The sequence below is a fragment of the Mchenga conophoros genome, linkage group LG11 (genome assembly GCF_057382185.1).
Source record: "Mchenga conophoros isolate Kocher_MC1m ecotype Shallow Benthic linkage group LG11, M_conophoros_male_GT1.1, whole genome shotgun sequence".
NCBI classification, from domain to species: Eukaryota; Metazoa; Chordata; class Actinopteri; order Cichliformes; family Cichlidae; genus Mchenga; species Mchenga conophoros.
In genome coordinates, this window is record NC_140536.1 from 29,088,034 (window position 1) to 29,113,205 (window position 25,172).

General features: G+C 40.3%; 3 protein-coding genes across 5 annotated transcripts; 1 reads left to right on the forward strand and 2 right to left on the reverse strand.

Annotated features, from left to right (window-relative positions):
• Positions 1-310: 310 nt before the first annotated feature.
• zdhhc11 (zDHHC palmitoyltransferase 11) lies at positions 311-6,257 on the reverse strand. The gene is made up of 11 exons (XM_085292293.1): positions 5,957-6,257; positions 4,885-5,103; positions 4,281-4,459; positions 4,049-4,150; positions 3,826-3,950; positions 3,589-3,744; positions 3,365-3,483; positions 3,235-3,284; positions 3,084-3,147; positions 2,912-2,981; positions 311-1,177 (listed from the first exon to the last, which is right to left on the reverse strand). Exons 1-11 carry the CDS (start codon positions 5,978-5,980, stop codon positions 1,035-1,037), a joined length of 1,251 nt encoding a protein of 416 aa, XP_085148419.1. The 5' UTR covers positions 5,981-6,257; the 3' UTR covers positions 311-1,034.
• Positions 6,258-9,394: 3,137 nt separating this feature from the next.
• brd9 (bromodomain containing 9) lies at positions 9,395-17,326 on the reverse strand. Of its 2 annotated transcripts, XM_085292296.1 has the most exons (17): positions 17,027-17,321; positions 16,274-16,494; positions 15,754-15,891; positions 15,537-15,666; positions 15,386-15,443; positions 14,483-14,627; positions 14,261-14,371; positions 11,930-12,117; positions 11,621-11,753; positions 11,416-11,491; positions 11,206-11,301; positions 10,981-11,113; positions 10,782-10,893; positions 10,613-10,669; positions 10,401-10,506; positions 9,790-9,960; positions 9,395-9,683 (listed from the first exon to the last, which is right to left on the reverse strand). In XM_085292296.1, the coding sequence occupies exons 1-17, from the start codon at positions 17,073-17,075 to the stop codon at positions 9,583-9,585; spliced, it is 2,025 nt and encodes a 674-aa protein (XP_085148422.1). In that variant the 5' UTR covers positions 17,076-17,321; the 3' UTR covers positions 9,395-9,582. The 2 variants fall into 2 exon arrangements, with proteins under 2 accessions (XP_085148422.1, XP_085148420.1); XM_085292294.1 differs by having other exon boundaries at positions 11,416-11,753; positions 17,027-17,326.
• trip13 (thyroid hormone receptor interactor 13) lies at positions 17,119-23,919 on the forward strand. Of its 2 annotated transcripts, none has more exons than XM_085292298.1 (14): positions 17,119-17,251; positions 17,670-17,753; positions 18,031-18,190; positions 18,285-18,411; positions 19,901-19,956; positions 20,059-20,149; positions 20,240-20,312; positions 20,407-20,470; positions 20,557-20,643; positions 20,782-20,888; positions 21,425-21,578; positions 22,622-22,734; positions 22,829-22,898; positions 22,974-23,919. In XM_085292298.1, the coding sequence occupies exons 2-14, from the start codon at positions 17,680-17,682 to the stop codon at positions 23,067-23,069; spliced, it is 1,272 nt and encodes a 423-aa protein (XP_085148424.1). In that variant the 5' UTR covers positions 17,119-17,251; positions 17,670-17,679; the 3' UTR covers positions 23,070-23,919. The 2 variants fall into 2 exon arrangements, with proteins under 2 accessions (XP_085148424.1, XP_085148423.1); XM_085292297.1 differs by lacking the exon at positions 17,119-17,251 and adding an exon at positions 17,279-17,463.
• Positions 23,920-25,172: the final 1,253 nt, after the last annotated feature.

Consider the following 25,172-nt stretch of genomic DNA (forward strand, 5'->3'; position numbering starts at 1 on the left):
CATTCACATGTTTGACAATTGTTGCAAAGTGAGCCAGTTTCTTGCACCATCTCCACTAAATCTGTAAACTGTTGGCTGTGTACATGGCACATTTCCTAATAAACAAAGGAAAGCTCACACACCCACACAGTCATATTGTGTAAAAAACAAACAAACTGCTAATTCCATTTCTGGAGCCTCCTGCTGGCAAACTGAAGGGATTTGCAACTGCAACATCCTTTGTCATTCATTAAAATGTATGACTTCAACTGTAACCCATTCCAAAAAGTCCTACCTTAATGCTCCAACTTTAGGTGTGTGTCAAAGCTGTATGACTATTTTTCATGCTGTATATTGTCAACAAAGCAAATAGTCAGATACATATTTGTATAATGATGTAGACACTGGAAGTTAAGAAATAAAATAACAGAGCAAACATGGTTTTTATATTCTTTACTGTCATATTTAGCAAAAAAGGGTGTGCTTAACATCGTCAACTTTAAAATCGGTTGTTCATAGAAAGGGAACAGAGAGCTGAAGTGTTATTTCAGGCCACTATCTGCTCCACTCTTCACAGTTAGACAAAACATTTTTCCCATATAAGGTTCTCTCTTTGGTGATCAGATAAAAACGGAAAGATTCTCAAATGTTACCATCAGTGAAATGAACAGGAAACTACACCGTGATATATTTAGTTTTCAAAAAGATGCAAAAATACATCTGTCTAACTGAAATGGAACAGAGACTGACCTGCCTCGCTAACTAAGTCAGTGAGATAAAACATTGCTTTAAATAATTCAACTGTTGTCATTAAAAAACAAACAAACAAAATTATTAAAAAAATGAATGAAACCCAATGACAGGTCAGGTTATGCAGTTGGTATACAAAAAAAAAAAACAAAAACAAAAAAAACAGTCATATAAAAGTGCAAAGGTCCACACAGTACTCTGTTCTTGTAAATAGCCAACCTTTCTGTTCTGTTTTGATAATGTCAAAATAAATATTTTCTGAGAGCAGCATCTTCTGATCCACCACCACGCAGACATCTGTTTGTTTAAATATCATCGGGAGTCATGATTGAGCTGCCTAGAGGGTCCTGCACTCCAGGAACACTGCAAACAGACTTCACAGTGGCACTCTGAGACTCTTCATCATTGTCAGGCTTCCAGTTTTTGATGTCCCTCAAAGCTATTCCCCCTGTCAAACAGAGGAGATAAGCATTACTTACAAACTTCATGTGCCGACAGTCTTTCCTAATACATACTAATAAACTTACCTGATAATGTAGAAGAACACACTTCATTTACGCTCAGCATAAACACTTGTACACTTTACTGCAATAATTCCAATAATTGTTTGCAGTTCTGAAGTAGTATGCATATACTGCAGATTTCTAATACTTTGCGGGGGTTTCATATTTGTAAATGAAGTTGACATACACTCAATAGGACACTTCATTAGGTACACCTTGCTAGTACCAGATTGAACCACTTTTGCCTTCAGAGCTGCCATAGTTGTTTGTGGCACAGATTCAACAAATCCTGGAAATACTTATCATATGAATGCTTCACACAGTTGCATTGTGAACTTCCTGTCCCACCCCATCCCAAAGGTGCTCTATTGGATTTGAGTACATGGTTTAAGATGATGAATTGAGCTTTGTAACATGAATAATTTTTCTGTTGTAAGCAGCGATCAAAAGATGAAATGCCCAAAGTGTGCCAGGGAAACATCCCTTACACCAGCCATTCACAAAGTCAAGAATACTGTGGCCAACTTAAAAGCAAGAAAATCTTAAATCTTCACTCTAATAAAAATACAAGAGAAAGTGATGCTTTTCATGGAAATTTTAATTTGAAAAACAACAACACAAAAACAAAACAACAACATAGGCTGTTGGCTATAAACTGCTAATGTTACTCAGTCATATGCAAACCCGTATGCAAAGTGTTACCGCCAATATGTGACCCATGTGTCACTGGGACAAACCTCAATACCAGAGGAGTAAATGTAGGTCAGAGTAATGAATAATAATACAAACTAACCACATTCTATTACCAGTTTCAATATATGTATATAAATATGAAACTGTCCATAGTTTCAGAATTTCTGTTATTACTGCGGCCAACCTACAAGTTCCTTTGGAGCACACTAGGTGGCCCCAGCCCACACTTTGGAAATCACTGCCCTACACAATTACACCACCAACCTAAGCTGTCGATACAAGTAGGTTGGATCCATGCTCTCATGGTTATTTTGATGGTGTCTGTGCAAAACTCATTACCATTTGAATGTTGCAACAGAATTGAGACTCATCAGACCAAGCAAAGTTTTCACAGCTTTCTATTGTCTAATTTTGGTGAACCCATGTGAATTATAGTCTCAGTTTCCTATTTCTAGCTGACAGGAGAGGCACCCGGTGTGGTCTTCTCCTGAGCCCATTTGCTTCAAGGTTTGATGCATTCAGAGATGCTCTTCTGCAGACTTTGGTTGTAACAAGCGATTATTTCAGATAGTGATGCCTCCCTATCAGCTTGAAGCAGTCTGGCCATTCTCCTCTGACCTCTGGCATCAACAAGGTATTTTCAACCAGAAAACTTGTGCTCAATAGATATTTTCTTTTTCTTACCATCCTTTATAAAACATAGAAATGGTCATGCGCGAAAATCCTAGCAGATCAGCAGTTCCTCAACAACCATGCTACACGTGTAGTCACTTCGATCACTTTTCTTCCTAATTCTGATGTTTCAGCAGGTTGTCTTGACCATGTCTACATGCACTGAGATGCTGCCATGTGATTGGCTGATTAAATATTTGCGCTATTATTTGTGTAAGAGTTATTGAAAACGCCTACCTACAAAAAGTGTAAAGTATAAAGTAACTGTAAAGTATAAAAGAGCTCATTGGTAAAGAGTACAGATGAATACTTACTTGCTATATTTTCACTGGGATTTTCTGTACCATAACGGAATTTGTTCTCTGATTTCTTAAAGTTTTCCAGCTATAAAAAAACAAAACATAAACAAACCCTCGAACACTTTAATGTGTCACAAATTAGATCCATCATAAATCAATCAAAGAAGATATAAGCAGACATGCTTACCTCTGTGCATATGGACTCCGAAAGCCGGCTGGTGAACGGATTTTTATCATGAAATTTGCAAGAACTTCAAGAAAGCCAGAGAGGTATTACTATTTTTTTAAAACAAACAGCTTTAAAAGAAGCGTTACAAAACAGAAAGGAAATATTTTACCTTGAACGTTGTGACAATGATGGCTCACAGTCAACTGAGGCCTCTTGGTTCTATTAAAAGAAAAAAAAACAAAGCTACTGAATACAATAGACTAAACAGGTGAATAACAGAGGCAGAAAAGAAGCCTGACCTGTGGAGCCTTATGAGTTTTTGCATTACGAGTACCATTTCCTGCTTCGACGTCTCGTTTCTTTGCTTCTTTTTGCCGCTGCAGCTTAACATAATCATACGTGCTTATGCCTTTATGATCTATAAACCAGAGTGAGGAGCAAACACCACAGGATATAGTGAGGCTTAATCACTGGAAGAGGGGAAAATAACCTTATGACATGTATGTCTCCAAAATTCACTTACAGAGGTAAAGGTGAAAGCCCAGCAGATGGCTTAGCAGCAGTAAGCAGGTGGTGCTCAGCATGACTGTTACGAAGGATAGTATTAGGAGACCAGCTGAACTCGTCTTTATGGGAGCTAACGGCAAAAACATCAGCCAGGTACTATTCCCCGACACATCTTTGAAAAGAAGGAACAAAGGACAGCTTTCAGTGCTGCAATTTCCACCGACTTGGTAAGATTATACTGCAGGTCACTCACCGGCAAACTGCGGTGCAGTCCGTAAGCTGTACGGATTGAGATAATGCTGAATAAATACGAACAACACAACCACAATAAGCAGAAAGACGCCTATTGTAGCTGAGCACAGTGCCAAGAAGAAGTACCTGAAAGTAATGCATGAAAACCGATGAATTTATAGAGCAAGTCTTACTTCATGTGGACAGCAACGATAAGGCTCATAAATCCAAAAACTTCAACTTACCGGTAGTTCCTTCCACCCACACAGGTGTTCAGCCATTTGCAATGGTGATCAAAGTCTTCCACACACTTGTTGCAAACACCACAGTGTTTTACTTTGGGGCCACTGCAAGAAGATTTAATGTTTTACATCATTACACTTTATTAAAAAAAAACGTTTTTCCTCATTTGTGATAGGGTACCTGCCAATTTGAAAATGCAAATGAACATTAGAGACTGCTGCTCAGGATACATACACATTCACATCACAAAGATAACAATGCAGGTCGTGGATAACATGCGGTTGCTTTGTTCGGTCAAAGAGAGGCATCGGCGTGGAATAGCTCTGCTTGGCCCTCACGCTGTCATCTGCTGGATCTACAGTGAGAACTGCGATGTGTGCGAATAAGTGCACAATAAACGCTACGCCCATCAGCTGCACAAAACAACAGTCAAGGAAGTTTTTTTTTTAGTTTTTTTTTTTTTAAACGCCCTTAAAGAATATTGCAGCGTGTGATAAATGTGCAGTAATGTGAAAAAATATTAAGTGGGACTAGTATGAGAGAACAACTGCTGTACAAGTCTTGTGCATGAGAAATAAAGACTGAAGACATTGACTGTTCTTGTGGTTGACATCATGCGGCATTCAACAGCTTACAAAAAGGCCACTGATTATGTCTTTTGGGCCAGAAAAAGAAAGTCTGTCACACTGGGTGTGACTGAAGCCCATACAGACATGCCACACAACAAAATCCTTGTCCTGTTCAGCAGCACAGACAAAAAAAGACAAAAAAAACCCCAGCACAGGCTAATGTTTGCTCCATATTCAAATAAGAAAGACCCGCTGTGTGTTAAGGATACAGTATAGGCCACATGTTTCCACGGCAGAGGCAGAAGCGGGATATAGATACCAAAGCTGACTATGGTGAGATAGCTGTACACCAACCACCCAACCACCTGGAAGGCTTGAGGGGGCCACGACCATCCGTTCCTTCTGGGAGGCTTGGAGGGGACAAGCTCATTTTTGCTGCTGCCAAGCATGGGAGCTGTCTGTCTGAACCTCTGACTGAAGCAGTTCATCTATGGTGCGAGAGAAGAATAAGGACAGGTTGGAGTACACATAAAAGTAGAGTACCGGCAGAGTGTGGCCACATTTGCTGGGGAAATGAGCTAGGAAAATGAGTTGAGCATAATGGCAGTGACTGTTCATCCACAGATGGTGCTATACCGAGACTGTATTAGGTGCAGCTAGATGTTCTACAGTGATCCAGCCACTCTGGTTTACTTTCAAGGGTTTATATTTATTAAAAAGAAACATATAAGCACTGCAGTGTGATAGTAAAGTGAAGTGTAACTGAGGAGCAGTACGAACTACATTTCTTACATTTTAAACTTCATAAAAGCAGCATTAATTTCTCAGCCACTAAATTAAAAAGGCAAATAAACAAGAACGGAGACTCAGTCGCAAAGCCTGCAGGAAACAGCTGATTAAAGTGACTTCCACAAACTTTTACATCCCCTTCTTTTTCCACAGGCCTTGCAATCACATGTTTTGCTTTTAGCCTTACCCTTAGCACAGCATATGAATTGTGCAATCCGTTTAACTTAAAAAGCATAAAAGGTCAATTGTTTCTGGACTTTCTGCAAAAAAGGCAGTTAATTATGTTCTTGTTCATCTATGCATTAGAAATCTGAAAAAGAAGCAACAGAGCCATCCAGCTGTATTCCTGGCAGCTAGTTTTGTTGCCTCTGCTTTGCTTAACAACTAAAGCGAGTAGCTGGCAATCAGTTTATGGTTGCTTTAGTGGATCAACCCGGCTGTTTAATTTGCAATCAATCTAGCTGACTCCATTTGTACCCGTTAAAATAACAATACTAATACTACTACTAATAATAATAACGACGACACTAGTCTTAACCCATAATTACTTACCTTTCTACTTGCGACAGCGACCATAACATTACATTTTCTTCAGTTCATTCGATTTTCACCGCCTAATGTCCCATCATAACTTTGTCAGCCAAGCAGGTGTTTCTTATGAGTAAAAGTCACATGAAAATAAAAACACGACAACATCGACAAATAACTTTAAAGCTCCCGTATGTTGGGTAAAACGGGCACACCGGTCCTCCGGTGTCCTTGGATTTGTGAAAGCCGAAGGACGTGAAGTAGAAGAATCAACTCACTCAGCAGGACGGTGCAGCGCTATGGAAACTGTGCGACAGCGCATGCGCAATGGCTCTCTTCGCGATACCTGCCCTTTTCCCCTTTTTTGTGTGCATGTGTTTGTGTGTATTTTCTTCTTTGTCAACCTTGACTCGCCAGATGATGTGCATGCAACTCGCCTATTAAACGCGCTATTAAATACTTACAGGTGTCAGGGAATTTGAAACCAATGCTTCCACAGAACAAGAAGGAACTGCAGACAGACACATGTGCTCACAGGGTACTTCTGCTTTCAAAAATAAAGCCCGTGCTTTATTTTCAACTCATATTAGACCGTGCTAAATGCATATGTCGCAGCACCCATAGTGCTTCAGTTTCACTTCCCCAACACACCGAGACAAACAGCGTACATTGCTCAGTTAGAACTTACAGGTGGAAGCTTACCCATGCTGAAAACCCGAGGCCTCAGCAGTTCAGTTACTCTGAAACTGCGTTTTCGCTGCAAATGCACGATATTTGGATAACACGGACATTTCCTATTTTTGTGCTCCCATAGTGTATATACAGTGCTGTGAGAAAGTACTTGTACCCTTCCTGTTTTCTTATTTTTTGCAGCGATGTCAGACTTACATGCTTCACATCATAAATCAAATTGTAATATTAGACAAAGTTGTATTTATACATTTATTTATTTGTATTTATTCAAGCCTTCCTGGTCCTGTATGAAAAAGTTAGCACCCCCCCCCCCCCCCCCAAACACACGCACGCACGCACACAGACGCACACACTCCTTTAAAATAATTGTGATTGAATCAATAAATCACTTAAATAGAACCGATCTGACAAGGTAAAGCAAGCTAAACAAGTCCAAAAAGCAACACATACGACATCATACCACTATCTACAGAAACGGAAGAACAGATGAGAAAGTAATTGACATCTATCTCCGAAAAAGACTAAACATTTCTAGTCAACCACAGTGAGAGCCATTGCACATCAGTGACTCCTCCAGGAGATCACAAAAGAACAGCATCTAAAGAATTGCAGGCCTCACTAGTCTCAGTTAATGATTCAACAATAAGAAAAATACTGAATAAAAATGGCATCGGATGCCATGACAGAACTCGGCCCCTGTGACTTATCTGGGCCGAGTGTTTTGAAAGACTGATGAGAGATCACATCACTTCTTCACTTCCTGCCACCATCGACTCACTTCAGTTTGCTTACCGGACTAATCGTTCCACAGATGATGCCATATCTCACCTGCTCCACACATCCCTGAGTCACCTGGACACTGGCAGAGGGAATTATGTTAGGATGCTGTTCGTGGACTACAGTTCAGCATTCAACACAATAATTCCCTCTAAGCTTTTCACCAAGTTGACGGCTCTAGGACTCAGCTCATCACTGTGTCAGTGGATCCTCAACTTCCTCACAGACAGACCCCAATCAGTGAGGGTGGGAAAACAAGTCTCCCCCTCCATCTCACTCAGCACTGGAGTGCCTCAGGGCTGTGTTTTAAGCCCCCTGCTGTACTCACTGTACACTTATGACTGTGTAGCCACATCCGACACCACCTCCATTGTCAAGTTTGCTGACGACACTGCTGTTGTGGGCCTGATCTCCGACAACATCGAGACGGCCTACCTGGAGGAGATTAGGAACCTGGAGACCTGGTGCCAGGAGAATAACCTCCTCCTAAACATCAGCAAGACTAAGGAGCTGATCGTGGACTTCACTACAAAGCAGGCGAGGAATTACAAACCCCTCATCATCAGTGGCACGCCAGTGGAGAGAGTGGACAGTTTCCGATACCTGGGTGTCCACATCACTCAGGACCTGTCATGGTCCTGTCACATCAACACCCTGGTTAAGAAAGCCCGTCAGCATCTCTTCTTCCTCAGAAGACTTAGAGACTTCCATCTGCCACTGAAGGTGCTCAAGAACTTCTACTCCTGCACCATTGAGAGCGTCCTGACGGCAAACATCTGCACCTGGTTTGGGAACAGCACCAAGCAGGACAGACGAGATCTGCAAAGGGTGGTGCGCTCGGCAGAACGCATCATTCAATCAGAGCTCCCTGACCTGCTGTCTATCTACACCAAGCGGTGCAAGTCCCAAGCTAGGAAGATTATGATGGACCTCTCCCATCCCAACAATGGACTCTTCTCACTGTTGAGGTCTGGGAAGCGCTTCCGCTCCCTTAAGGCCAAAACAGAGAGAATGAGGAGGAGCTTTTTCCCCCAGGCTATTCGGGGCCTGAACCAGGTGTAGGACTGGACTCTCCCAAACACGTCACTATAAGACTGAACTCTCACACACGTCACCACCACACATTTCCTATAATCCTATAATTCCTATCATTTATAATCCTTATCTTTATAATCTCTTCTGCTATCTGCACATTCTTTACTGTAAATTCCTAAGTTAATTTGTAAATTTTTGTAGTAAACTGTAAATTGTAAATATTGTAAAACTTTTCTTCTGTCATTTAATGGTCGGGCATTGTACAGCTACAAGCATTTCACCCCCATGTCATACTGTGTATGGTTGTGTGTGTGTGACAAATAAAATTTGAATTTGAGTCACAGGGCCAGCGGCCTAAGCAAAGAAGCTCAAACCTCCCTCCCCCCCAGCCACCTTCTCCAGGCCAGCCAGGAAATATGATTTCACCAGCGTGTCCTGGGTCTGCACCAGGCCTCCTCCTGGTGGAACATGCTCAGGACACCTCACCCAGGAGGCATCCTTGTCAGATGCCTGAACCACCTGTACTGGCTTCTTTCAATGTGCAGGAGTAGAGGTTCTACTCTGACGTCCGGATGGCCGAAATCCTCACCCTATCTCTAAGGGAGAGGCCAGCCACCCTTTAGAGAAACTTCATTTCCACCACTTAAAACCCACAGATAAAAGCAGAACTTTATGGAAGGTTTGATTCCTGTTACATCTGCAGTAAAACATCTAATTTCACAAAAATACATCACACCAGCAGTCCATAGTGGTGATAGTATTATCGTCTGGGGCTGGACGATTAATTGCTGGAACCATGAATTCTGCTCTTTACCCTAATAAATGAAAACAGCATTTAAAAACTGCATTTTGCATTTACATGCAAAAAAAAGAGGGCAAATGCTTTTTAACAACACTGTGTATAATCAGAATAAGTAAAAGATTTGTGTCTAATAACTGAGTGCACACATTCACAAACACAGGCACAAACATTTATTTTTCAAGTGCTGCAACTCATACAAAAACACACAATCACACTAGTCTGTACACTTATGTTCAGTCTTTAACAAAGGTCTGAGGCTCCTGCTTTCTTCACGGCAATTCAACAGTCCATAACAGAGTAGCAAGAGTGGTTAGCAACAGGATAACAGTGCGGCAGTGTGTGGTCAGCCGTTGGCTGTGTTCTCTGGCTCTGGAGACTGCAGGAACTCATAGGGATCATGAACCATTTCAGACTGGTCCCCAACACCCAGATGAGATGGGCTCCCTATGGATGCACGAAAAAATGGTTCTTATGTTGTATTGCTGGCACTAGTAGCTCATTTCATATAATCATTAAAATAAAGGGAAAAGAAGGCATTTGCTGGAGATACCTAAGTGGTGCTGGTCCCTCTCGGAGGCATTAGAGAGTGAGGACAGGTTGGATGAGGGTCTGGAACCAACTCTATCCACCTGCGCTTCTTGGAACTCCTGCAGGAGTTTATCAGCATCATCAAAAGGCTGCTGGCCCTCCTCATTACCTGGCTCTTTTTTCACCGTTTTGCCTGATATACAAAAAAAATATGGCTTCATTATCGGGAATTAAAGGGCACTTCATGCGACCTTAATAAGGGCGCATATCCATAAAAAACTAAACTAAAACTTGCACAATTTAGCTGAATTTTGTTAAGCAGAACATTATACATTTTTCCCACAGAAAGCTCCTCTAAACTTTGAGTACAGATTCAGTGGAAAAGAAAGTGAAACAGCAAATTCAGCATTTCTGTTCTATGCCAATGAAGGAGACGTGGCTGCCGCATGTGCTGAAAAATAGTAAACATGTTTACATGAAAATAATGCCCTTTATTCCAGCAACTCCAAATATTTACCTACCCCTATGGTAACATCACATTTACCTGGCTTCTCTTATCTAAATGTCATTGTATCTGAATTACTGATATAGAAATATGAATGTATATACAGCATGTTGATAGAGAACAATCACCTAATGAGTTAAGCATGGTGATATCCAGAGACATATCTGGATAAGTCTTCATTGACATGAAATCCAGCACCGAACTCCCCTCTCCCAGGCCAGCTCCATCTGCCATCTGAACAGAAAATATCCAGCTTGAATTAGTCAATCATTTCAGTTGAAACAAGAAAAACAATAATCAAAACATATTATAGTATCTCCTTTCATGAGCCACAGCGTACCTGCATGTCACAGATGTTCGACTTGGTTTCGTCAGGTTTCAGCATTATATTTCTCTTCTGAAATGTTACAAATAAAGAAGCTTCGTAAACACAGCAGAGGAACTAAACTTTTCTTTAAGCAAGCAAAAAAAGAAAAAGAAGAAGAAGAAGAAAAAAAAAGAGACTATACCTGTCGTATCTGATTGACAGATTTTGTGTGATCGCCTGCGGTCATCTTGTCCAGGAGCCCGTCAACCCAATGCTTGGTGACACCGCTGCAGCCCTTGACAAACTCCTGTATACTTAAGTAGTGAAAACAGGTGATCAAAAATGAAAAACTTACCACAACTGGATAATTTATCAGTGCGATCAAAAAAATGACCGCCTACCTTAAAGCGCACTGAACCCCTGTGTCATCTCCATAGGCTGAATAGAGCATGTCCATCTCATCAGGTAACAAGTCTGCAAAAACAGAGTTCTTCTGGAGGCTCTGGACGTTGTAGGCACTGCTAAGAAAGGTCACTATACAAAGAGAAAGAAACTTGTTAAAAAGCACGAACTACTTAAAATAATTAAGATTAAGTAAATCAACGAAAATATATATTATCACATACCTTTGTGTCTCCTGTCATCTTTGAAGCCCAGGGTTGTTAACCCAGGCAGAAGCTTATTTGACAGAGAACTTAGATCCACTTTATGGGTCTCTTCCTCTGCAAAACAATAAATCAAACTGGGTTCTTACAGAGATATCACATATTATAATGATATAGCAGAAATAAAAAGGTTTTAGTAGATATATAAAAGGCCGTGTAGTGGTAGCAAACCTTCTGCATCAGGATCGAGTTGATTTACAACAGTATACAAAAGAGAACTGTCAGACTCCTTACGCAAATACCCCATCTGAAAAAGCAAAACACTGGGTAAATTAAACGCTTTAAAAGCTGTCAGCTCTAATAATAAAAAAGAGCTATAACTTGTGTAAACATTGGATACAACTGGATTGTATAAAAAGTGTTCAAAGTGTAAAACCTTGGAGTTTGGCATGTATCTGTTGATGCGGTCGTGAGCTTCATCTGCAGAATGTTCAACCAGCGCCAGAACATGCTCCTCTGCTGTGCTGTCAGTCAAGCTGCATGCGTTTCCCTCTGGTTCATACAGGTAACTGAGACGGCAGAAATGTTACACAGTATCAGTATACAGACGAGGTGTTGTGTGACAAGATTCACAATGCATCCGGTGTCAAGCACTTCCCCACTGTCTTCTCTGAATATGTTAGTCTGAACACGTTCGCAAAAAAAGTAAAGGTGACATGAAATGTAGACACTGTTCAGGGAATACCTGATGACTTCCTTCATGTCCTTGGCTGGCTGCTTCCTGGGCTTCCTTGGAGATTCCATTGGAATGTGGATTGTCTCTGGAGGAGGAATGTCAGCTGTCAGGTCTTCATCCCCCAAAATGGCTGCTTGCTGGGTAAAATCCATGTCCTGCATGAATGACATGCTGCGTTTCAGAGCCAAAAGCCGTTCCTGGACAACGAGTAGAAAGAAAAAAAAAAAAAAGACACAATATTTAAATTCCACTTTTATGGAAAAGCAATAATAAACAATGATATTGGTAGTAAAGCATTTGTACCGATTCCATAAACATGTGACTGTATATTTTAACCAAAGCAAAAACGTATATCCTCAACTTTTGGGTTTAGAACATCAAGGTTTGCATTACTAGTAGCATTAGTTAACAACATTTGCAGTCGATTGAATATTGTTTAAATTAATGGTACAGTGGGGCAAAAAAGTATTTAGTCAGCCACCGATTGTGCAAGTTCCCCCACTTAAAATGATGACAGAGGTCAGTAATTTGCACCAGAGGTACACTTCAACTGTGAGAGACAGAATGTGAAAAAAAAAATCCATGAATCCACATGGTAGGATTTTTAAAGAATTTATTCGTAAATTAGGGTGGAAAATAAGTATTTGGTCACCTCAAACAAGGAAAATCTCTGGCTCTCACAGACCTGTAACGTCTTCTGTAAGAAGCTTTTCTGTCCCCCACTCGTTACCTGTATGAATGGCACCTGTTTGAACTCATCATCTGTATAAAAGACACCTGTCCACAGCCTCAAACAGTCAGACTCCAAACTCCGCCATGGCCAAGACCAAAGAGCTTTCGAAGGACACCAGGAAAAGTATTGTAGACCTGCACCAGACTGGGAAGAGTGAATCTACAATAGGCAAGCAGCTTGGTGTGAAAAAATCAACTGTGGGAGCAATCATCAGAAAATGGAAGACATACAAGACCACTGATAATCTCCCTCGAGCTGGGGCTCCACGCAAGATCTCATCCCGTGGGGTCAAAATGATCATGAGAACGGTGAGCAAAGATCCCAGAACCACACGGGGGGACCTGGTGAATGACCTGCAGAGAGCTGGGACCAAAGTAACAAAGGTCACCATCAGTAACACACTACAACGGCAGGGAATCAAATCCCGCAGTGCCAGACGTGTTCTGCTGCTGAAGCCAGTGCATGTCCAGGCCCGTCTGAAGTTTGCCAGAGAGCACATGGATGATACAGCAGAGGATTGGGAGAATGTCATGTGGTCAGATGAAACCAAAGTAGAACTTTTTGGTATAAACTCAACTCGTCGTGTTTGGAGGAAGAAGAATACTGAGTTGCATCCCAAGAACACCATACCTACTGTGAAGCATGGGGGTGGAAACATCATGCTATGGGGCTGTTTTTCTGCCAAGGGGACAGGACGACTGATCCGTGTTAAGGACAGAATGAATGGGGCCATGTATCGTGAGATTTTGAGCCAAAACCTCCTTCCATCAGTGAGAACTTTGAAGATGAAACGAGGCTGGGTCTTCCAACATGACAATGATCCAAAACACACCGCCCGGGTAACAAAGGAGTGGCTCCGTAAGAAGCATTTGAAAGTCCTGGAGTGGCCTAGCCAGTCTCCAGACCTCAACCCCATAGAAAATCTGTGGCGGGAGTTGAAAGTCCGTGTTGCTCGGCGACAGCCCCAAAACATCACTGCTCTCGAGAAGATCTGCATGGAGGAATGGGCCAAAATACCAGCTACTGTGTGTGCAAACCTGGTAAAGACCTATAGTAAACGTTTGACCTCTGTTATTGCCAACAAAGGTTATGTTACAAAGTATTGAGTTGTATTTTTGTTATTGACCAAATACTTATTTTCCACCCTGATTTACGAATAAATTCTTTACAAATCCTACCATGTGGATTCATGGATTTTTTTCCTTCACATTCTGTCTCTCACAGTTGAAGTGTACCTCTGGTGCAAATTACTGACCTCTGTCATCATTTTAAGTGGGGGAACTTGCACAATCGGTGGCTGACTAAATACTTTTTTGCCCCACTGTATATCTTCGGAGTGATTCGTTGGATTGCAACACCCAAATCAGTTTTATTTGTATGTGAGAGTCGTACAACTCTGCTACTAAAAATATCAGCACTTTGAATATATTCCATAACTGTGTATGGAACATGATTTGACTGCTAATAACTTCCTTTGTGATCTCTGTTGCTGTGCTGTTTTATCTTTATAAAACAACAATATAATGTACACATCAACAACAATCATACACTGTTGTTATAACAAATGAATAAAGTGTTTTTGCCTTTGGTTTGCTTGACCGTGTTACCTTGCTCATCATCTTGAATCCTGTGTGAAGCAATTTCTTTGCAGCCTTGTAGTAGACAGTCTCTGGTCGGTTGTATACCATGGCATTATCACACATCAGTTTAAAATCAGCCTGAGGAACAAAAAGTGTTCAGTCAACTATGAAGGCTGCAGGTTTAATGCCCAACATCTTTAAGCTGGGAAGAAAATCTAATTCACAATTAGATGTTAAAGGCACCCTCACCTTAAATTCTGTTACTGTTTTATAGTCATTGTTTCTATTCTTGTCTTTCATGGTGCTGAAGTCCATAGGATGTTTGATGATCATTGAGTAACCAGGAGCGATTGCATCTGTTACTGGAGATGCAAAGAACCCATGGGGATCTTTCCTGGAAAGATGAGAGACACACCATCAATGTTATTGAAAGCACCAGCTTTTAGACTTGTTTAGACGTGTCCAGTGTTCTGATCTGATCAAGAATGTTATCTTTCAGGTCAAAATGGTCATTATTAATGGATCTTGCTGTGCTTTTATCAAACAAAGAATTTCATAATGTAGCCCTATTCACATGCCACATTTTGTAATCTGTGATAAACAAACAGGGCTTCCCCTCAGTTCTTCAAAAGAATAATAATTCATTATCTGCTAGGTTAATGTTTGAAAGCATGTCAAAGGAGCGATATTTATTGGCCATGTTCAAAATGTAGCATGCTGGTGTTCCACGACAGAACAGCAAATGCAAAATGCTCTATTTTTAGAACATTATTAGCAGGAAAGTAATGCGAACCTCCCTCTCTAAGAGAATATATGTGTTTATCTAAGCTCATGCTAATCTGCCAAGTGGACTGTGGGAAAAGACACATGCAAAACTGACATTTTTAACCTACTGGTATAAAAAAGGAAACAGAACTACTGTGGACTGCACTCATCGTAATATGTACAGTTAGGGCCACATATATTTGGACACTGACACAAGTTCTGTTTTTTTTAACCTGTTTACCGAAACATTTTCTAGTTATAGTTACATAATGGACATGGACATAATGTGTAGACTCAGCTTTCATTTGAGGGGATCAAATGCAATGAAGGTATCTGCGGTGCCTGCATTTGGAAGATTTTGCTGTAAACAGACAACACTGTTCTTACCTCTGCAGCTGCCTCAGAAAGTGTTCTAGCAGCTGTTGCCGTGGTGTGGACTCATTCTCTAAATCGGGCAAACATAAACTTACAAGTAAATTTTTGCCCAAATATAAAATGCTTGTAAAAACTGTATGCGCTTATAGACAGGTAGTCTTGCCTTGCTGTGTCCGGCACGCTCTGACTGGCCTGTCTCCTGGTTGTTCTACGTCCACCTTCACAGTGGGGTGAAACTCCTCCCCTTCGGGCTCTATTTCAAACCGTTCTTTCTTCTTCTTTTTCTCTTCTGGCTGTAGAGACACACAGAATGTAAACAACTTGTCAAAAATAACCATAATAATTTATTGGTCACAATCTTAAGATTTAAGTTTTATCACCTCCAATCCAATACTTTTTGACAGTGTGAATGGTTCAACAGGTCCAGCACCACCACCACCACTACTACTACTAGCAACAGTCACTGCTGCCGCCTCTGATTCACTCTGCTCCCGCTCCCTCTTCTTCCTTTTCTCCTCCTGTGAAATGGTAAATAGTAAATGGACTGATTGTTATATAGCACTTTTCTACTCTCCCAGAGCACCCAAAACGCTTTATACAAGAAGCCTCATTCACACAAGCACTGTCTTTGACACTTAAGTGCAATCTACCGATCAAAAACATTCATACGTCAATGGATGCATCAGAGAGCATCAGTATCATTATCTTGCCCAAAGATATATGGCATGCAGACTGGAGCAGCCAGAGATCAAACCACCAACCTTCCGATCAGTAGATGACCTGCTCTACCTCCTGAGCTACAGCCACCCCAATGAAATGAAAGCCAATTAAAAAACAAACAACTTAAAAGTAGTAAATGGTGCATTAGTCACGCAGAAGAACGAAATTCAGCTACCTAACCTTTCTTCGCCTTCTCTCCTCATCATCTACATATTTGTCTTTATCCTTTTCAGATTTTTTCTTCTTCTTTTTCTTCTTTTCTTTGTGACGTTCTCGCTCGTGGTCTGATCTGTCATCGTAGTAGCTGGAGTCATGGCCGGACCCAGAGAGTTCAGTCACTTCGCTTCCTCCAACTTTGAGCACAAGCTTCAGAGGCTTCTCAAGAGCTTTGTCCTCATAGTCTACAACCAAAACGAAGAATTGGTAAAGGTATTGTGTCAGGCAATAGCAGTGACAAAGTAGAAGGGCAGTATGAAAGAAGTTGACATTAACATGCAGATTTTCTTTTAAAAAAACGAAGGACTTTACACGCCAAACTGGTTATTATATAAAAAAAGGCATAATAAGCTCTCTGGTTTATATAAAATATAAGGCATAATAATCTCTTTGTTTATTTTTTATGTATGTATGTATTTTTTTCCTACTTACAACCCAAATACAGTTTGTAATTTTTAGAAGTGTTTTATAATAATTTATAACGTAAAACAAACAACAATAAGAACATAGTATACAACGTAATGCAGCAAAGTGATTAATGCGAGATTTTAGCTATACATAATTCCACCAGTAGATGAATGAATGAATGAATGAATGGAGCTACTATACATAAACTAAACTCTGTCAGTTTTAATGCTAGCTAACATAATGCTAGCTAGAACAAAAGCGACGCTGCAGTGAGCGCTCGGTGTGCAAATAAAATGTGCTCTAATGTACCGTCAACTGTTCTCCATTCCGGTTTATGCTTCTTATGTTTTTTCCCCATGTTTCTGTTCAAATTCTCAAAGTCGTAAATTTATTCCAATTAACACTGGTCGCTAGCGTTAGCCTAGCTGTGAGAGAGACGGTCTTCTTCTTCTTCTTCTTTGTGTTTAACGGCGGTTGGCAACCAACGTAAAGCAGCATTACCGCCTCCTACTGTTCCGGAGTATGGGTCAGACAGTGAGTTTACAAGCTGTATCAAAAAACACAAAAAAAAAAACAAGAGAGACGGTGGGCAGATGTGACGCTACAAAAACTACTGTCGTATTTCCGGTTTAAACAAAACGCGCGGAATTCGACTCATAAATATCGGCAGCACACGGTTGATAGTAAAAATACACCAGATGTTTGATTGATACGACTAAACAGTTTGACGACGCTAATGTTTTAAGGTTTGGGTTTTGTTTTGTCACCTCAGCAGGTTATTTTGTTCAAATGAGGCAGCTGGGTTAGCTAGCTCACGTTTACAGCCTTACCCGGGTTAGCTAGCTTGCTAACGCGATGTAGTGATGAGTTTTGGTTCAGTACTTAATAAAATACAGAAGCTCTCTGAGACTTGCTGTTGTTAAAGCCGCAGTTATTGCTCTGGTGTTCACAGTTCTTCGGCAATGGAGGATGACAGGATGGAGACGGGAAACCTCACACCAAAAATCCATGTGGAAGTTCACGTTAAATCTGACAGGTGGGTAGTTTAATCCTAGTGTAAACAGTGAAGTTATTATTAATACACAGGTGATAAAGGACATGAAAAGCTAAAATGCCTCCTTTAGTTTACTTTGACCCTTTGAACTCAAATGACTCATTTTTTTCCACCAAAGATTTAAATATGTTTCAAGTCATGTCTGATGATAACGTTTGTTTAAAACAAATCAGCAATGGTATTGTCATAGTACCAGCCAGAAGCTAGATATATACACGCATGCCTTCTTGTGATTTGTGATTTGTGTTTCATATTTCAGCACAGCTAAACGGTCTGAGGTGAAAATGCATGTTCAGAGTTTACTGAACTGTCACAGCATGGTGTTTGGAAACTACGCATGGACAGAGTTTGACGATGACTTCCTTCAGAAGCATGTGGCATCTGTGGTTATAGCTGATCTAGAAGAAATAGTTACACAGGTCTGTTATTTCAGTTTGTTTTGGGGATGAAAGCTCTGCAGTATCATTGTATTAGTAAAGCTTTATACTTATTAATTTTTATTCTCCCTTTCAGCCCCTTGATTTGAAGAACTGCTGTGTCTCTTTTCACATCTTCACACTGAGCGAAGATGGACCTAGCATGCTCACTTTGGAGGAGGATGAGGAGCTTTCAGCAGCAAACCACTGGTTGCTGCCTGCAGGTAACACTGCGTTCAGTTTAATTCGCTTTACTGTCATTAAAGCAAAACCAGTGCAATAAATTGTCTCTTATAGGTAGGTTGCAGTTGTTGTTGTTGTTGTTGGCAGTGTGTGACAGTTTCTGGTCTAGTGATTGTGTGCAAAACAGTGTATGACTATGCATTTAATAAGTCATTCATAAAGGACTTTGCAACATATTGTTATAGAGACATGAGAAATTTACTGTCCTGGGGTGGAGAAAGGAAAAAATGAGCCTTGGTGGCATTTCAAAAACACTTGGTGTCAGTGTTTTTTGGTAGATATCTCTAATAACAGGTAGCTGATTGCTAACAGTACGCTCAGCTGCTGTGACTTTCCTCTGCAGTGCCCTTTCGTCAGCCAAGGCAGAGTTGCTGTACCAAACTGTAAGATGGGAACATGGAAAATAATGCTATAATATTTGTACAGTGGTGAAGCTGGAGAAGTGGAGAAACTTGTTTTGTGACAAATGGGCCCTTTTCAGCCACCTCATGAAGTGGTGGCGACACTAGGCCTTCTTTATCAGACGGGAGATAAAGAGACCAAATCAAGTCCTCAGCAATATAGACATCATTTCTTTGGTCTCTTTAACATTAAGGTCAAGGTTGTTTTTAGAGGACTGTATCACCAGATGCTGGATCTTCTTTTCATTGTTCTGTGGACCATCTTGTTTTTTTTATTAGATATTTGGACAGTCAATGTGACGCCATCTGCGTATAGTGGAGGATAATAGTATAATATAGGATGTATGTAGGATGGAAATGGTCGTTTGGGTATGTTCCAGCAACATCTATCATCAGGAGGTTCTCAGAAAAAACATCTCATTTAACAGGCAGTAAAGGACTGGAGAGCAATGATTGATGGTCACGATACGTCTCCAACGCAGCTTTAAAAAAGGAGGGGGAGAAGATATTGGATCCATGTGACCCTGCAATCTTCCTGCATTGAGTTACAAACTGACATATTTTAACCAAAATCTTTTTAAATGACATTTTTGTATCTTCATGGTACAAGGTCTGTGCTGAAATGTTTATGGATCATATTAAGAGTAGGAATGAGTATTATACAGCAGAAAGAATTGTGAAAATCTAGCGCTTATTTAAACGTTTCTTTACTTTTTGCTAGTATCAAAATTGGGATTTCATTTGTGTGTTTGAATCCAGCATGACCAAAACCTACTTTGCAAATGTATCAGTATTTTACATTATGATGTTCTTGTTACAAATGTACAGGCTACATGTTTCTGTCAAACAGGCCTCAAGATCCTGCTGCCATGTTGCTGGTGGAGCATCTGCTTTTTATTTCTTCTTTTTATGGGATAAAAATAAAATAATCTTGGTTTAGCATTCGAGATCTGTGGGTGTAAAGCTTGGTGAGCATGTTGTGCTACTGAGGATGATATTTTTTTTCTTGCAGCTCATAAGCATTTTCTGTTCTATTATATATGTTAAGTTGCTTTTTTCTTTTTAACAGCTGAATTTCATGGGATTTGGGAAAGTCTGGTTTATGAAACTGGAGTCAAAACTCAGGTAAAATAAATCACAGCTGTTTAGGAATTAGGAAAAATGATCAAATAGCCTGATGTGTAACCTAATGCTTCTTAACTTTACCTTATTTCCCCTTTTCTCTAGCTCCTGGATTATGTCACAACAACAATTTATTTCTCAGACAAAAATGTTGACAGCAACCTGATTTCATGGAATCGTGTTGTTCTGCTTCATGGTAAATATTTAAGAAGGGAATTTCTACAGTGATTGTTATTACATTGGAACAAAGAGTAATGACTGTCTCTCTTTGTTTGCCCACATTCAGGACCTCCAGGCACAGGGAAAACATCACTGTGCAAAGCTCTCGCCCAGAAACTGTCAATCAGACTGTCAAGTCGGTAAGATCGTCCTCATTCTAGTGAAACCGCTCCAGCTATGACTACACCAGCACTTTTCATTTCCAAATGCACCTTTTTTTTTTCTCCCCTGCAGGTATTTATATGGCCAATTTGTTGAGATAAACAGCCACAGTTTGTTCTCAAAGTGGTTCTCAGAGGTACACCTGGGTCTTTTTTTCTTTTTCTTTTAATGTTTTTGTTACTTGTATTGTCTCCTGTAGCTAATTATGCCTATTTTTCACAGAGTGGCAAGCTGGTCACAAAGATGTTTCAAAAGATCCAACAGCTGATTGATGACAAAGACGCTCTTGTGTTTGTTCTGATTGATGAGGTAAAATGAAGTGTATTTATTTCATTTTGATTTGCTTCTGTGTCTTTTATGTTTCTCTAAGACAGGAGAACTTCTTGCCAACTGGTTGTACTTTGTTATGTTGAAGTGTGATTGAAACGGTTTCTCTTTTGTGAACAGGTGGAGAGTTTGACAGCAGCAAGAAATGCCTGCCAGGCAGGAACAGAGCCTTCTGATGCCATTCGTGTGGTCAACTCGGTCCTCACGCAGCTGGACCAGATCAAACGGTCAGAATGCAAACCTTTCTTAGTGATTTTATTTGTTTTAAATTAGAGATCGACTCTGTACTAGTCTGTTGTAGTGGAGAGAGAGCAGTGTGAAAATGAAGCTGTTGTTTAACACATGGTTAAAAGCTTTCAGTAGAGACCAAAAGATTGGAATTGCAGAGAGAAGTGGTGGAAATGAGCCTCCTCTGTAGGGTATCTTGGTTCTCCCTTTAAGACAGAGGAGGAGCCCAGAGCTGAGCTGCTACACCTCTACATTGAAAAGAGCAGCTGATATGGTTTGGGCATCTAAACAGGAGGCTCTGAGGCAGAACCGGGGCATACTTGAAGACAATATGTCTCTTGGCTGACTTGGAACATAACATTTCCATGAGACGTAACCTTTTAGGGTGGCTGTGGAGACTGAAGTCTGAGTTTCTCTGCTAAAACTGCTACTGACCCAAACTTGGAGTGACAGAAAGTAGATGGATGGATTATTTACTTATTATGTCCTACTTTAAACAAGTTGTTCTGTGTTGGCTATTGGGCTGATATTTCAGACATTCCAATGTAGTGATCTTGACGACCTCCAATGTGACAGAAAAAATCGACTTGGCCTTTGTAGACAGAGCTGATATCAAGCAGTACATCGGACCGCCATCTGAAAAAGGCATTTACAACATCTACCTCTCCTGCCTGGAGGAGCTGATGAAGGTAATCCAGTAATCTGGCAGCAGTTTATTTCCACTTCTAAAGTGAAACACATCTGACTTAAATGTTTTTCCATCTAAAATTGCAACTACACGGTCACGAGGTGGGCAACCAAACTTGGCATACAGGTCTATAATAGATATTATGATGTCACCATATTGTGTAGTAACCACCTGATCAAAAAGAGCACTTTGCCAGTAGGAAACGAATGTCAGTTTCCTGAAATGTTACATACGTATGGCAGCCATCTGGTGCAGTGCACACCATGCTGTCCAGTGCCAGGCATTGTACCTTGCAATCTCTGTATGAGTGTTTGTGTAACTGAATGAAGACACTGTAAACTGCTCTTGATAAAAGGGCTACATAATGTACATATAGCAGTTTATTCCAACAAAATATTGATAGAACAATTAAAAAAAAAAGTCATGGTGCAAAATACAATTTAAGCATATTTAAGGAAAACGAAGCGGTACTGATTTGTAACTTGGGCTTGTTATGATGTTGTATAATATGATATTTTACTACAGTACACATCTAACTAGGCAGCTCATTCTCTTGAAATGGGGTCAACTTGAAAGATGTGAAATGTAAAAGTAAGGTCAGAGGTCAAATGTGACATATTTGGATGCAAATAAGTGCATCCAGGTGCAAAACAAAACAACCCCACGAGAACCTTTGGAGGAGGTGGTCTCCAAAGGAACTCCAGAGCGGTTTGTTTATTTTGTGAACGTGATCCAATCTGAACAGACCACCAAGTGTAAATTAAAAATTTGAGCTAAAAACATCCCAAAGTCACGTATGCTTTGTAATCGCAGTGCGGCAAAGGACTACAGATGTGCAAAGGTCTGTACGGGCCAGTGACTAGCTGTTAAATTAACATTAATTCTCAGTTTTCTCACACAGGACATTCTTCCTGTATTTAGGTTTTTTGCAGAAATTTCTTGACAGAAAAATCACAAGAGGCACTTTTAAAATTCAGCTTATGTAAATAAAATGCAATTTTGTTTTCCGACACGTCTCTGAGTTGTGATCTCGGATGTACACAGTGCCAGATCATCTACCCCCGGCAGCAACTGTTTACCATGTTTGAGCTCGAGACGATGGGCTTTGCAAAGAGTGAGGTGTCCGAACACAGTCTAAACCTGAGGAACATTGCTATGTAAGTGCGCACTCCAATAAGCAGCATCTAAATCAGAGTGTGGGAAGCGAAAAGAGATGGAGGCCAATGCTCAGTTTTTTCTTTTTCTTTTCAGAAAAAGCAAAGGTTTGAGCGGAAGAGCACTCAGGAAGTTACCATTTATAGCCCATGCACTCTTTGTAAAGGTAGGTATTTGATTGTTTTCTCCTGACAAACATACGATTCACATGGGCTTTTTAAAATGGTTTGTTGTCTTGCAGACACCAACAGTAACGCTTGAGAGGTTTCTGGAGGCTATGGGCCAAGCTGTGGAAAAACAGAAGGAGGAAAAAGCTAACTTGGTCAATGGTATCTGAACCTGCTGAAATTCCCACAGGCTGACTGATTGTGCCTTGTTTGTGGTTTAAAACCTATAAAACATCTTTTTTATAGAGCTTAATCAGTTCATTTGTCAGCACTACATTCAATATACATACACACAAATGCTATTTTAACAAGTGCTGTAACACAAAAGTGTTTATTCAGGTAATTTTTCTGGTGCTACTCTCTTAAATTACCAAGACCATATCTATGTCGACAGAGGAATTGTAATTTTAAGTTGTAGCCCCCAATGCTTGAATTTTTCTTTGTTTTATATGCTATTAACAAATATGTTTACTCTTTTCTCACTTCCAAAGTATTTAATATTTGTTGCTTTAACCATAACTGTTTCTTTTTGTTTTTCTTTTTTTAAACCTATACTATTTGTGCACAGACATTAGATCAGTCAGTGTGTAGCTATGCTGACATGACAGCTTGTGAGTCCCACAATGGGCCAACAGACTCACCGGACAACAAATCCAAAATATAGTAAACATGTTGCTGTTTGTTATGAACGGTTAACCTGTGTGTGTTATTATGTGTTCTTGTTAATTGGTCCCATTCAAGGTCGCTTATTTCACCTGACAAGTTTGTAAGCTCAGCTGGCTGCGTCCCCTACAGAGGGGGTTTATGCCTGTGCATGAATCACTTGATGCAAAAAAACAAAACAAAAACGTGAGTGGACTTTACCCTTCACATACAATCTGCTTTGTGCTCTGTTCGCATGTTTGTTTGTTTGTTTGTTTTATAAATGAATGTGATAAATCCAATTTAAACTATCTGGGTTTGTTGTTTATTGGTTTAATTTTGTATATAACCTTGTAATAAACAGCATTGTTTCCTGATTGCAGTGTCTGATGCATTTTGGAGATTTTAATACACTACGTCCACCACTTGGGGGCGCAATGAGGCTGTAATGCAGTTCTAGACATAAACAGAATTCAGTTTATTACAGATTCTGATTTGCATGGTTGTCTCAGAAAGGGCAATAAGACAAGATGGATCACGATAAGGTGGCAATAAAAGCTAATTGCATATAATCTTGTGGTAAGCTTGTATCAACTAGATGAACAATGGGGTTTTTTTGGGAGGGTTACCAACAAAGTCCTGCAAATATCAAATGTTACCTTACAACAAAGCAACAAAAGAGCAGTTCTACCTAATATTCCTCCTTTATGATACAGGCCCATGCACGGGAATTTAAAGTGATTCATGGTTATGATTTGGGACTGTGAGCTCTTACATGTTGCGGTCTTCCACTGTGGACTAAAAACCAAAAGGTTGAAAGATGACTGAGTTTGAAATGCGTCACTCCTGTACACAGTTTATACGAACAGATCGGTGGTTTCGTTGTTCGTATGAACATGTTTTGCATTCTGTGAATGCTCTGCTGCTTTGCATGTCAGCTGCCGGCTTCAAACAATGTGCCCTTTGTTTGTTGCTGGCAACAGCTTTTTCATTCCACTTCAAAGGTGAATCCTGTAGGCTGTTCCTGAATGTAAAAGGAAAGCAAATGTTGGATTTGTCTTCATTTGCACGCTCCAGACCTGCTCAATCATAACACTGTCACCTTTACAGTGACCTTTACTGCGTGTTTTATTAAGCTTGTAAGTATTTTATTGGTGGATTTGATTATGCTGTCAAAGGTCTATAATTAAGATGGAAAAAAACGAAGATTTATGCTATAATTAAGACCAACCCAGAATGGATTTCCCCTCATGCATAAAGACTGCATTTGTGTGAATTGCCCCTTTAGTGCCATGTTATCTTTTATACCTAATTGTTTGGCTCCCATTATATCTATTTGTCAGTGAATTTTTGAGTAAGATGAATCACATGAGGGAGCTCAACTTGTCTCTAATCTGATCAGTGATTACAAAGGTGAGAGAAAAAGGGGGCAGTAGAGAAAGGGAGAGCTGTAAGAACGGGCATGGTAAATAAAACCATAATTGCTCTGTCTGCAGGCCTTTTTCTTTTCACTGTAGTCTCTCCAAAAGCAGGCAGCTGTTAAAAGGCAATCAAGCCGGAGAAGGAAGAAAAGTCAAAAGCCTTATTGTTATGGGGATTTTATCACTGTTTCAAGCAGACTTAAAATGTCA